The sequence below is a fragment of the Homarus americanus genome, unplaced genomic scaffold (assembly GCF_018991925.1).
Source record: "Homarus americanus isolate GMGI-L3 unplaced genomic scaffold, GMGI_Hamer_2.0 scaffold32846, whole genome shotgun sequence".
NCBI classification, from domain to species: domain Eukaryota; kingdom Metazoa; phylum Arthropoda; class Malacostraca; order Decapoda; family Nephropidae; genus Homarus; species Homarus americanus.
In genome coordinates, this window is record NW_024713318.1 from 21153 (window position 1) to 34602 (window position 13450).

The 13450-nt window shown below is 50.8% G+C and overlaps 1 protein-coding gene across 1 annotated transcript in view; it reads right to left on the bottom strand.

Moving 5' to 3' along the window:
• LOC121871807 (nascent polypeptide-associated complex subunit alpha, muscle-specific form-like) overlaps positions 1–13450 on the bottom strand; it is a gene marked incomplete at its 3' end in the record, with an annotated part of 54446 nt that overhangs the window by 20987 nt on the left and 20009 nt on the right. The window contains exon 2 of the mRNA XM_042374310.1: positions 7353–9299. Coding sequence (XP_042230244.1) covers positions 7353–9299 — 1947 coding nt within the window. The remainder of the gene's footprint in view (positions 1–7352; positions 9300–13450) is intronic.

Sequence of the window (13450 nt, forward strand, 5' to 3'; positions counted from 1 at the left end):
TAAACACACACACACACACACACACACACACACACACACACACTAAATATATATACATGCACACACACAAACACACAATATTGACACATTATTACTACTGACAGCCCAATGTATCTAAATGATGATAGGTGTCTTTGATTTGTGACGATCCCAGGATGAAATCTGATGAATATGATCATGGAACGTGATGTTTTTTGACTTAAACTTTTGTTTTTTTTGATTTTGTTTTTTGACTGTTGTTCCTATTGTTTTATTGTCTTTTGTTTTTTGTGATAATCTTGTTTTTGATTGTTTGAAACCCAGATGTGTTTGCTTTTTGATTTATGAACGTGTTGTTTTTGACTTTAAGAAAAACGATGAATGATTATGAGAACGAGAACGATGTGCGATTGGTGAAACGGGAGTGGAACGGGAGCGCCGACGAGGAACGGGAGGAAGTGACAGGGGAATGGGAGATAGTAGGGGATGGTAGGGGACAGGGAAGTAGGTTGGTAAGTAAGTACAAGAATATTGGACATGCAGAAGAATGGGGGAACAAGAATCTAAGAGGGATCTGATGAGAGGAGGAGATAAACAAAGTTTTGAAAACAAGTACGAAAATGTAAAGATTTGAGAGATAAACAGAGGACTGATTTAGCTGGTGCATCGGTGGAGGAGGACTATTATGAAGGCATTTGTGCTGCATCAGGTGTGCTTGCAGAATCTCATGATGCCAATTATCGACACGTTATGTTGCAGATCCTGTGTTGTGAGCCTTCTGACGTTTATATTGTCAAGAGCACACTCTCAACACTCTGCCACACAATGTCGTCTACACCTTTCTCATTGAGAACTGCATAACATTTCTACACAGGTAGTAGGCAGCCACCAAACAAGGAGAGGCACTACCGCCCGAAGATATTGAGATAATGTGCTTGTCTAATGGTAGACCCTCATGCCATATGGCACATGCACAGACTAAGTCCCTAGAGTTGCTGATCTGACTTTTCTGCCTACATTTACACACACAATTGCAGGGTCTCAATTTGTTTCTCTTACCATTGGATTAAACAGAACATAATTTACTGTATATTGCTCTCACTCTGATCTTTTTTTTTTTTCCATTTTTTATAGTATTAATATTAAGACACATTATACACACACACACACACACATACAACTGCCCTCCAGGCCTGTGACCTGTGCTCTGTGGGCTAATCCTCGTAAAAATACATATATACATACACACATATACCTCTGTGAAATATACTATACATACATACACACACACACAAACAATAATAATAATAGACAAATCCAAGAGAAATAGAAAAAAAACGACAATTTAATATTACACCAACACAAATAGTTCAGAAGAAATCACCTTCAGAAAATCGATTTTGAGAGAGAGAGATTTTGGCCCTAACCACAAGCAATTTCTCTTCTATATTGCACCAGCATGATCAAGCGACCCTTAGAGACACAAGAGGCTTATCCCTCAACACTTTATCCCTGACAAAATATATATATATAAGTCCCAAGACCACACCTTTCAGCACCGTCTCTACTCATCTCCCAACACCAACCCCCACATTATACCCACTACCACACCCCAACCCACACCACGCCAACTACCACGTCCATACCACTCTCTCTCTCTCTCTCTCACCACCCCGGGCTGGGTATCTTAGTCAGGTAGGTCCAGCACACATGGGCCACGACTGTCCTCACCAGTTACCAATATTTTCATCATCAACAAAGTCTTTGCCGACGAGTTTTGAACTCACGCGTTTCTTGTAGTTATGGAGGTATTTTTGCTTCCATAAGGAGTGATGAGTTACCTTCAGTCTTATCTAACCCAACCTTAACATATAAACCTAATCTAACCTGACCCGACCTGACCTGACCTGACCTGAACTCTAACCTAACCTAACCTAACTATTTCAAATTTCTTTCTCAAGAGAGAGAGAGAGAATTAGTTAGACAGACAGAGACTCACACACATTAACGTCATCTCCCACAAGATTCTCAACTAATTAATCCACAGGCATTAAATTCAACCGTATTTTCTCCTCGTCGGACAAACAAAGGACTAAAGGATCACTTAAACGTATACAATTGATAAACTTTCGTCGCAATTATTTTGTCAGATTTTTATCAATTTTTTTCTGTGTGTGTGTGTGTTAATCTAGTACGAATGTGATGGACAAAATTATATTTGATGATCTATTTTTTTTGACACAATCCAACACTCTGACCGTCTGGTCTCCTGACACTCTGTCCTTGTGGAACCTAACTGACACATATCTCCACCTATTCCACACACCCCAAATACAGCCTATGCACACATTACACAATTTTCACAAAAACATCACTAATTATATATACATTCTGTCCCCATGAAAAAGACAAATAAACTGGAGTTTACTAAACTCTTGACTGTTAATAGAAAACAACATTCCTGTTCTTGTCTGCAATGTTTGTCTTTCTAGAATTTCAAATGCAGCATTTGATCCGCCTGGCTCCACCTCCCACCACCACCCCCCATCACTACCCCTTCCCATCACTACCCCCTCCATCACTACCCCTCCCATCACTACCCTTCCCATCACTTCACCCACCCATCACTACCCCATCCCATCACCACCCTCCCATCACTACCCCCTCCCATTACTACCCCCTTCCATCACTACCACCTCCATCACCATCATACCCCCCACCGCTCGCCCACCCCATCCTTGTCCCATCACTACCCCCATCCCATCACTACCACCTCCATCACTATCCCCACCCATCCTGCCCCCACCCATCACTACCCCACCCATCCTACCCCCACCCATCACTACTACCACCACCCATCACTACCCCCACCCATCCTCCCACCCATCCTACCCCACCATCTATCCACTACCCCACCATCCTCCCCACCCATCCTACCCCACCATCCTACCCCACCCATCACTCCCCTCATCCCTCCATTTACTACCACCTTCCATCCTCCCCTCCATCCTACCCCACCCATCCTCTCACCCATCCACTTACTCCACCATCCATCACTACACCTCCATCCTATCACCCATCACTACCCACCCATCACTACTATCTTCCACCCATCCTACCCCCACCCATCCTCCCTACTTATCACTACCTACCCATCCTCCCATCACTACCTCCATTCTACACCTTCCATCCTCACCTCCATCCTCCACATCCTTCCCCACCTCCCCACACCCTAGCCCCACCCATCACTACCCATCCATCACTACCCCCACCATCACTACCCCCCATCACTACCTCCATCCTTTCCCACCATCCCTACCTCCATCCACCCCTTCATCACTCCCCATCCCATCCTACCCCATCCCATCCACTCCCCCACCCATCACTACCCCACCATCACTACCCCATCTCCCCCCACCCACTCACTACCCCACCATCACTACCCCCTCCCTACCCCTTCCATCCTACCCCCTCCCTCCTACCCATCGCCACCCCACCCATCCTACCCCCATCCCATCCTACCCCATCCCTCCCTTCCCCACCATCCTACCCCACCATCCTACCCCCATCACTACCCCCCACCATACTGCCACCTCCATCCTCTCCACCCACTACCCCACCCATCACTACCCCACCCATCACTACCCCATCCCATCACCCCCACCATCACTACCTCCATCCTACCTCCATCACTACCCCTCCATCACTACACCTCCCATCACTACACCTCCCATCCTGCCCTCCCTCCTTACTACCTCCATCCTCTCCCATCACTACCCCACCCATCACTACCCTCCCATCACTACCTCACATCACCTACCACCTCCCCATCACTACCCCCTCCCATCACTACCTCCATCCACTACCCCCTCCATCCTCTACCTCCCACATCCTACCCCCCTCCATCCTCCTCCCATCACTCCCCCACCATCCTACCCCACCCATCACTACCCCCACCCATCCTACCACCTTCACTCCTCCATCCTACCTCCATCACTACCCCCTCATCCTACCCCCTCCCATCCTACCCCTCCATCACTACCCCCTCCCATCCTACCTCCCATCACTACCTCCTCACCCATCACTACCCCTCCCATCACCACCTCCCATCACTACCACCTCCCATCACTACCCCTCCATTTCTACCACCCTCCCATCACTACCCCACCCATCCTCTACCATCCTCCCCTCCCATCACTACCTCCATCCCTCCCCCTCCATCCCTACCCCCTCCCATCACTACCCCCATCCTACCCCTCCATCCCACTACCCCCACCCATCACTACCCCTCCCATCTCCCCCCCCATCACTACCCCCCCATCCTACCCCCCTCCATCACTACCCCTCCCATCACTACCCCTCCCATCCTACCCCCTCCATCCCCTCATCCTACCCCCTCCATCACTACCCCCACCATCACTACCCCTCATCCTTCACCCCCCCCATCCTACCCCCTCCCATCCTCCCCCTCCCATCACTACCCCTCCATACTACCCCCTCCCATCCTACCCCTCCCATCACTACCCCCCCATCACTACCCCCACCCATCACTACCCCCTCCCATCACCTCCATCCTCCCCCTCCCATCACTACCCCCTCCCATCCTACCCCCACCCATCCTTTCACTCCACCTACCCCTCCCATCACTACCCCCCTCCATCCCTACCTCCATCACTACCCTCCCATCCTACCCCACCATCCTCTCCCCTCCATCACTACCCCTCCCATCACTACCTCCCATCACTACCCCCACCCATCCTACCCCCCACCCATCCTACCCCCCATCACTACCTCCCATCCTCCCCTCCATCTCCCCCCCCACCCATCACTACCCCCTCCCATCACTACCCCTCCCATCACTACCCCACCCATCACTCCCTCCCATCCTCCCCACCATCCACCCCCACCATCCTACCCCCTCCCATCACTACCCCTCCATCCTACCCCCACCCCATCCTACCTCCCATCACTACCCCACCCATCTACCCCCACCCCATCCACTACCTCCATCACTTCCCCTCCCATCACTACCCCACCCATCCTACCCCTCCCTTACTCCCCATCCTCACTACCCCTCCCATCACTACCCCCACCCATCCACCTCCCTCCTACCCCCTCCACCTACCCCCATCCCATCCTACCCCACCCATCACTCCCCCCCCTCACTACCCCCATCACTACCCCATCCATCCTACCTCCCTGCCCCTCCCATCCTTCCCCTCCCATCACTACCTCCCACATCACTACCCCCTCCATCACTACCCCCACCCATCCCTACCCCCTCCCATCCTACCCCCCCCATCCCATCACTACCCCCTCCCATCCTACCCCTCCATCCTACCCCTCCCATCACTACCCCCATCATCCTACCTCCCATCACTACCCCCTCCATCCTACCTCATCCTACCCCCCATCCTCCCCATCACTACCCCTCCATCCTTACCCCTCATCCTACCCCTCCCATCACTACCTCATCTTCAGGCGAATCTCCGGATAATAATGTTGTATTCTTTCGCAACAAATATATGAGGAAAATTTTGCAACACTCTCCTTCCCTCTACTCCCCATCCCTCTCCTTCATCCCCTCCATCCCTCTGCTCCCCATCCCTCTCCTTCCCCCCTACTCCCCATCCTCTATCCCTCTCCTTCCCTCTGCTCCCCATCTCTCTCCTTCCCCTCTGTCCCCACCCCCTCCTTCCCATCCTCTCCATCCCTCTACTCCCCATCCCTCTCCATCCCTCTACTCCCCATCCATCTCCTTCCTTGTCCCCTATCCCTCCCATCCCTCTCTCCCATCTCTCCCCTCTGTCCCCCTCCTTATCCATCTCCATCCTCTACTCCCCATCCCTCTGCTCCCCATCTCTCTTCCCTCTGCTCCCTATCCTCTCCTTATCCCTCCATCCCTCTTCATCCTCCTTCCCCTACTCCATCCCTCTCCCTTCCATCCCTCTCATCCTCCATCCTCCTTCCCCCCTCCCCATCCCTCTCTCCCCATCCCTCTCCCTTCCCTCTGCTCCCCATCTCTCTCCTTCCCATCCCTCTCCATCCCTCTCTCCCTCCCTCTCCGTCCCCCTTCTCCCCATCCCTCTCCTTCCATCCTCCATCCCTCTCCCATCGCTCTCCTTCCCCTCCCCATCCCTCTGCTCCCATCCCTCTCCTTCCCTCTGCTCCCCATCTCTCTCCTTCATCCTCTCCATCCCTCTCTCCATCCTCTCTTTCCCTCTATCCTCTCTTCCATCCTCTCCATCCCCTCTCCCATCCCTCCTCCTTCTCTCCCCATCCTCCTTCCCTCCCTCTCCATCCCTCTACTCCCCTCCCTCTCCTTCCTCTGTCCTCTCTCCTTCCTGTCCCTCTCCTTCCCTCTGTCCCTATCCCTCTCCTTCCCTCTGCTCTATCCTCCTCCTCTGCTCCCTCCTCTATCCTATCCCTCTCCCCTCCTATCCCTCTCCTTCCCTCCATCTCTCCCCTCCTTCCCTCTCTCCCTATCCCCCTCACCCCCTCTGCTCCCTATCCTCTCCTTCCTCCTGCCCTATCCCCTCATCCCTCTGCTCTATCCTCTCCTTCCCTCTGCTCCCTATCCTCTCCTTCCTCTGCTCCCATCTCTCTCCTTCCTCTGCTCCCCATCCCTCTCCATCCTCTCTCCCCCTTCTCCTCATCCTCTGCTCCCCATCCCTCCATCCTCCTGTCCCCATCCCTTCTCCCCTCCTTTCACCCTCTTGCCCTCACCATCTTTCTCTTCCACCCATCTGTCCCTCCCCCTCACCCCCCTCACCCCCCTCCACCCCCCTCACCCCTCCCACCCACCTTCATCCCTTTCATGTAAACTGCTGTTATTACCCTCACGTACAGTTCAATCCTCCCTCCCCCTCCGTTTCCCCTCTCCAACCTCATCCTTGCACCTCTTTCCTCCTTCCCTCTTTCCACCCTACCCTCTCTCCTCCCTCCCTCCCTTCTATCTCACCCTCCCTCCCTTCCTCCTTCCCTCCCCCCCTCTCCACCGATATTCCCCGGACAAAAAAAATCATCGTCCAAAATGTCAGCGAAAACTTCTAACTCCTCAAACTGAACATTGTTATTGTGAAAACGTCCTGTAGGGAGAAGCGGACAGACAAAGTCACCCCTTCCCCACGAGTCAGTTTTATAATGTTAAATTCCTGTAGGGTATAGCTTGGTAACGCTGTATAACATGAAATCTTGGACGAAATTATTGGCTACATCTCTCTCTCTCCTCTCTCTCTCTCTCTCTCTCTCTCTCTCTCTCTCTCTCTCTCTCTCTCTCTCTCTCTCTCTCTCTCTCTCTAGCCAATATCACACACCCAGGATCAGTTACCTGAGACCCTATGTGCCGATGATGTACAGTATATTATTATAACCAGGATGACCAGGGGAAGGTGACCAGGGAAGGTGACCAGGGAAGGTGACCAGGGATGGTGACCAGGGAAGTGACCGAGGAAGGTGACCAGGGATGGTGACCAGGATGGTGACCAGGGATGGTGACCAGGGGATGGTGACCAGGATGGTGACCAGGGATGGTGACCAGGGGATGGTGACCAGGGATGGTGACCAAGGGAAGGTGACCAGGGAAGGTGACCAGGGAAGAGGTGACCAGGGATGGTGACCAGAGGATGGTGACCAGGGAAGGTGACCAGGGGAAGGTGACCAGGGGATGGTGACCAGGGGATGGTGACCAGGGAAGGTGACCGGGAAGGTGACCGAGGATGGTGACCAGGATGGTGACCAGGGGATGGTGACCAGGGATGGTGACCAGGGGATGGTGACCAGGAGGATGGTGACCAGGGATGGTGACCAGGGGATGGTGACCAGGGATGGTGACCAGGGATGGTGACCAGGAGGATGGTGACCAGGGAAGGTGGCCAGAGGATGGTGACCAGGGGATGGTGACCAGGGGATGGTGACCAGGGAAGTGACCAGGAGGAAGGTGACCAGGGGATGGTGACCAGAGAGGATGGTGACCAGGGATGGTGACCAGGGGAAGGTGTGACCAGGGAAGGTGACCAGGGAAGGTGACCAGGAGATGGTGACCAGGGGATGGTGACCAGGGGAAGGTGACCAGGGGGAAGGTGACCAGGGGATGGTGACCAGGGGATGGTGACCAGGAAGGTGACCAGGGAAGGTGACCAGGGGATGGTGACCCAGGGATGGTGATGAGGATGGTGACCAGGGGATAAGGCCAGAGGATGGTGACCAGAGGATGGTGACCAGGGGATGGTGACCAGGATGGTGACCAGGGAAGGTGACCAGGATGGTGACCCAGGAGGAAGGTGACCAGGGAAGCCAGGGAAGGTGACCAGGGAAGGTGACCAGGGGATGGTGACCAGGATGGTGACCAGGGAAGGTGACCAGGGGAAGGTGACCAGGGGATGGTGACCAGGGGATGGTGACAGGGGATGGTGACCAGGGGATGGTGACCAGGGGATGGTGACCAGGGGATGGTGACCAGGAAGGTGAGAGGAAGGTGACCAGGGATGGTGACCAGGGATGGTGACCAGAGGATGGTGATGGGGAAGGTGACCAGGGAAGGTGACCAGGGGATGGTGACCAGAGGATGGTGACCAGGGATGGTGACCAGGGAAGGTGACCAGGGAAGGTGACCAGGGGAAGGTGACCAGGATGGTGACCAGGGGATGGTGACCAGGGGGATGGTGACCAGGGATGGTGACCAGGGGATGGTGACCAGGGGATGGTGACCAGGGAAGGTGACCAGGGGATGGTGACCAGGGGATGGTGACCAGGGGGATGGTGACCAGGGGATGGTGACCAGGGGGAAGGTGACCAGGGGATGGTGACCAGGGGGATGGTGACCAGGGGATGGTGACCAGGGGATGGTGACCAGGGGATGGTGACCAGGGGAAGGTGACCAGGGGATGGTGACCAGGGATGACCAGGGGATGGTGACCAGGGAAGGTGACCAGGAGGTGCAGGGGATGGGTGACCAGGGGAGGTGACCAGGGAAGGTGACCAGAAGGTGACCAGGGAAGGTGACCAGGGGATGGTGACCAGGGAAGGTGTGACCAGGGGAAGGTGACCAGGGGAAGGTGACCAGGGGAAGGTGACCAGGAAGGTGACCAGGGAAGGTGACCAGGGAAGGTGACCAGGGGGATGGTGACCAGGGAAGGTGACCAGGGGAAGGTGACCAGGGGACAGTGACCAGGGGAAGGTGACCAGGGGACGGTGACCAGGGGACGGTGACCAGGGGACGGTGACCAGGGATGACAGGGGATGGTGACCAGGATGGTGACCAGGAAGGTGACCAGGGAAAAGGTGACCAGGGGAAGGTGACAGAACACCATAAGAAGAACCTCGTGTTATTTTAAGTCATTTCTATCAAAAACATCACCGGAAACATCTCGTGATCGTCGCAACTCTACATGTTATCGTTACAGTGTTTACAAAGCCACATCGTGATTTGTAATAACATTTGAGGATAATTCATCCATGTCAGGGTAAAGGCTGATGACCCCAGACGAGAAGTGTCAGCCGGTCAGAAGTGTCAGCCTGAAGTGTCAGCCGGTCAGAGGTGTCAGTCGTCAGGAGATGGACCTAGGTGGTGGTGGTGGTGGATGGGGGGGGGTTGGTGGGGTGGAGGGGGTGGGGTGGAGGGGGGTTGGTGGGGTGGAGGGAGGATAAGCCTTAGTTAATAGGTTAAAAGTTGGAGTTTTATGCTTTTAATATGACGGGAAAAGAGAGGATTTATAACTGGTAATGAATTTAGTGTCCAGAGTTTGGGAGATAAAGAGGAGAGAAGGAAGGGGGATGGGGAGGGAGAGAAAGGAAGAGGAGATGGGGAGAGAGAGAGAAGGGAAGAGAGGAAGAAAAGAAAGGGACAGAAATGAGAAGGAAGAAAAGGTGGAGAGAAATGGGGAAGAGAGAGGAAAGAAGAAAGAGAGAGAGAGAGGGAGGGAAGAAGGAAGAGAGGGATAGAAATGGGAAGGAGAGAGGGAGACAAATGGGAAGTAGAGAGGAAGGAAGGAGAAGGTGAAACAGGGAGAAGGGAAAAAGAGGAGGAGAGCGAGAGATGTAGCCGTAGGAAGGGAAGCAGGGAAAGAGTGATAAATAAGATGGGTAGAAGAGAGAGAGAGAGAGAGAGAGAGAGAGAGATTCAAGGTGCACATATAACAAAAAATATAATATAAATCTTAATTGACGTACACAACAACGTTCTTATATCCCGTTGTCAATACAATAAAGTAACACATAACAAGTCACTCTGTTATGCATCAATATCCTGTAACCAGTCACCTCTTTAAGGAGGAATATTTCTGTAATCAATATTTCTACCATTTTATGAGAGAGGAGGAGACCTGGTCGTATCCCGAGTGGTACAGTAAAGTGACGACCTGTGTGACCGGAGGTGATATCACGACCTTAGTGTCAGCAGGGGGTCGTAACGGTGTGCGGGGAACACTAGCTGGCGACCCTAGTACCTCTCTCTCTCTCTCTCTCTCTCTCTCATTCAATCTACCCATTTCTCTCTCTCACTCCTTTTTCATTCTCTCTCTCTCTCTCTCTCTCTCTCTCTCTCATTCAATCTACCCATTTCTCTCTCTCTCTCACTCCTTTTTCATTCTCTGTCTCTCTTTCTCTCCTCAGCAAAATTTCGCCTATGAAAAGTCGTATGAGTTAAGTTTAAAACAAGAAAATGCAAATTCTTTGTTCACGATTTGGCTACAGTTTGCCGTGATCTGTTGCAAACCGGATTATTGTTTTCTAGGATTGTTTGCAGTATCCTATGTAGAATCGGCAAACAAGAATTTGTAGATTGTTTGGTTGATTGTGTATACAAAATAAGATATAAGTCCTTACAAAAAAAATAGTTGCAGGAAGTTACAGATGCATTTTTCAAAACAATAAATTTCTTAAGATTTAAAGCCAATTATTTCAGAATCTTACAATGTTGATTTTGTCACATGTTATAGTAATCATTAATACGTGAGACCTTTACCTATTACACAAATCTCTCAAAATATTTTAATTCGGATGAAAAAACAAAAAATAAAGTGAACATTAAATCTCCAAGACAAAAAACCTTATTTGTTTTTTCTTTGTTTAGTCTGAGAGGTAAACATTCCGAAAGTAAATATCAGTGTAAGAAGTCTATTGGCGCCGTAACGAAAAGAAGAAGAGCGCGGGTCGCATAAACCTCTTCCGCAACACTGGCTTCCTCTGGGATCCTTTTGTCAGCTGTTCCAACCCTGTAAACACACACCCGGAGAAAACAGGAGTCTCAAAACCCAGTTCCTCTCTCTCTCTCTCTCTCTCTCTCTCTCTCTCTCTCTCTCTCTCTCTCTCTCTATACGAATATATATATGTTTATATTTTCCGTGTTGTATCAGCGTCAATTTTTACTCCTCTGTGAAAACCCTCAGATGACCTGTACTGCTGAGGGCTGTTGTCGTCTCCGGAATTTAAAGGAGTAATATTGTCTGTTAGATTAGGTTAGCGTTAGGTTAGGTTAGGTTTGGTTAGCATTAGGTTAGGTTTGGTTAGCATTAGGTTAGGTTAGGTTAGGTACAGTTAAAGGAGAAAGAAAGAAAGATAAGAACATTGAAAGCGAAGATAGAAGGAGAGTGGACAGATACGATGGAAGGAGAGATTTGGAAAAGAGTGGAGGGGCATAGTGAAGGGACATAGTGGAAGGGCATAGTGGAGGGGCATAGTGGAAGGGCATAGTGGAAGGGCATAGTGAAAGGGACATAGTGGAAGGGCATAATGAAGAGACATAGTGGAAGGGCATAGTGAAAGGACATAGTGGAAGGGCATAGTTGAATAACATAGTGGAGGGGCACAGTGGAGGAGACATAGTGAAAGGGCATAATGAAGGGACATAGTGGAAGGGCATAGTGAAAGGACATAGTGGAAGGGCATAGTTGAATAACATAGTGGAGGGGCACAGTGGAGGAGACATAGTGGAGGAGATGGTGACGTAAGAGTGACGGACCACAGCACCACGAGGTGACGACCTGGGGGTGAGGAGAAGTAGGAGAGGAGGAGGAGAAGTAGGGAGAGGAGAAAGGGAGAGAGGAAGAAAGGAGGAGAGAAGGGGCGGAGGAATTTGAGGACAAAAGAGGAAGAGGAAGAAGAAGATGACGTGAAAGTGGAGGGAAAAAGCTGAAGAGGAATAAAAGATAAGAAGAAAATTAAGGAAGATAAAAAGAAAGAAGAAAGAGGAGGAGGAGGAGGAGGAGGAGGAGGAGGAGGAGGGCCAAGAAGACCAAAAGTGAAAGAAGAAAAAATGAAAGGTTAGGTTAGGTTATTGATAAAGAAGAACAATAACTAAAAGCAAATTGTCGAGAAGAAGGAAGGAAGGAGTGAAGGAGAGAAGGAAGGAAGAGGAGAGAAGGAAGAAAGGAAGTGAAGGAGAAGGAAGGAAGGAAGGAAGGGTGAAGGAGAGAAGGAGTGAAGGAGAGAAGGAGAGAAGGAAGGAGGAAGGAAGGAGTGAAGGAGAGAAGGAAGGAAGGAGAAGGAAGGAAGGAGTGAAGGAGAGAAAGGAGTGAAGGAGAGAAGGAGAGAAGGAAGGAAGGAAGGAAGGGAGTGAAGGAGAGAAGGAAGGAAGGAAGAGAAGGAAGGAAGGGTGAGGAGAGAGAAGGAAGGAAGGGGAGAGGAAAGGAAGGGAAGGAGAAGGAAGGAAGGGAAGGGAGAAGGAAATGAGTGAAGGAGAGAAGGAAGGAAGGAGAGAAGGAGAAGGAAGGAAGGAAGGAAGGAGAGAAGGAAGGAAGGAGAGAAGGAAGAAAGAAGTGAAGGAGAGAAGGAAGGAAGGAAGGAAGGAGAGAAGGAAGGAAGGAAGGAAGGGGTGAAGGAAGGAGAGAAAGAAGGAAAGGAGTGAAGAAAGGAAGGAAGGAAAGAAAAGAAAGGAAGGAGTGATGCTGTCTTGTAACATTTATCTATTTTTATGTTTTTTATTCATTCATAGATCATCATCATCATCCTCCACCTCCTCCTCCTCCTCCTCCTCCTCATCATCATCATCATCATCATCATCATCATCATTATCCTCCTCCTCATCTCTATTCATCCTCCTCCTCACCATCATCATTATCCTCCTCCTCCTTATCATCATCATCATCATTCTCCTCCACCTCATATATCATCATTATTATCCTCCACCTCCTCCTCATCATCATCATCTATCCTCCACCTCCTCCTCATCATCATCATCATCATCATCATCATCATTATCCTCCACCTCCTCATCATCAACATCCATCATCATCATCATCATTATCCTCCACCTCCTCCTCCTCTCATCATATCATCATCATCATCATCATCATCATCATTATCCTCCACCTCCTCATCATCAACATCATCATCATCATCATCATCATCATTATCCTCCACCTCCTCCTCCTCCTCATCATCATCATCATCATCATCATCATCATCATTATCATCCACTTCCTCATCATCAACATCATCATCATCATCATCATCATCATTATCCTCCTCCTCC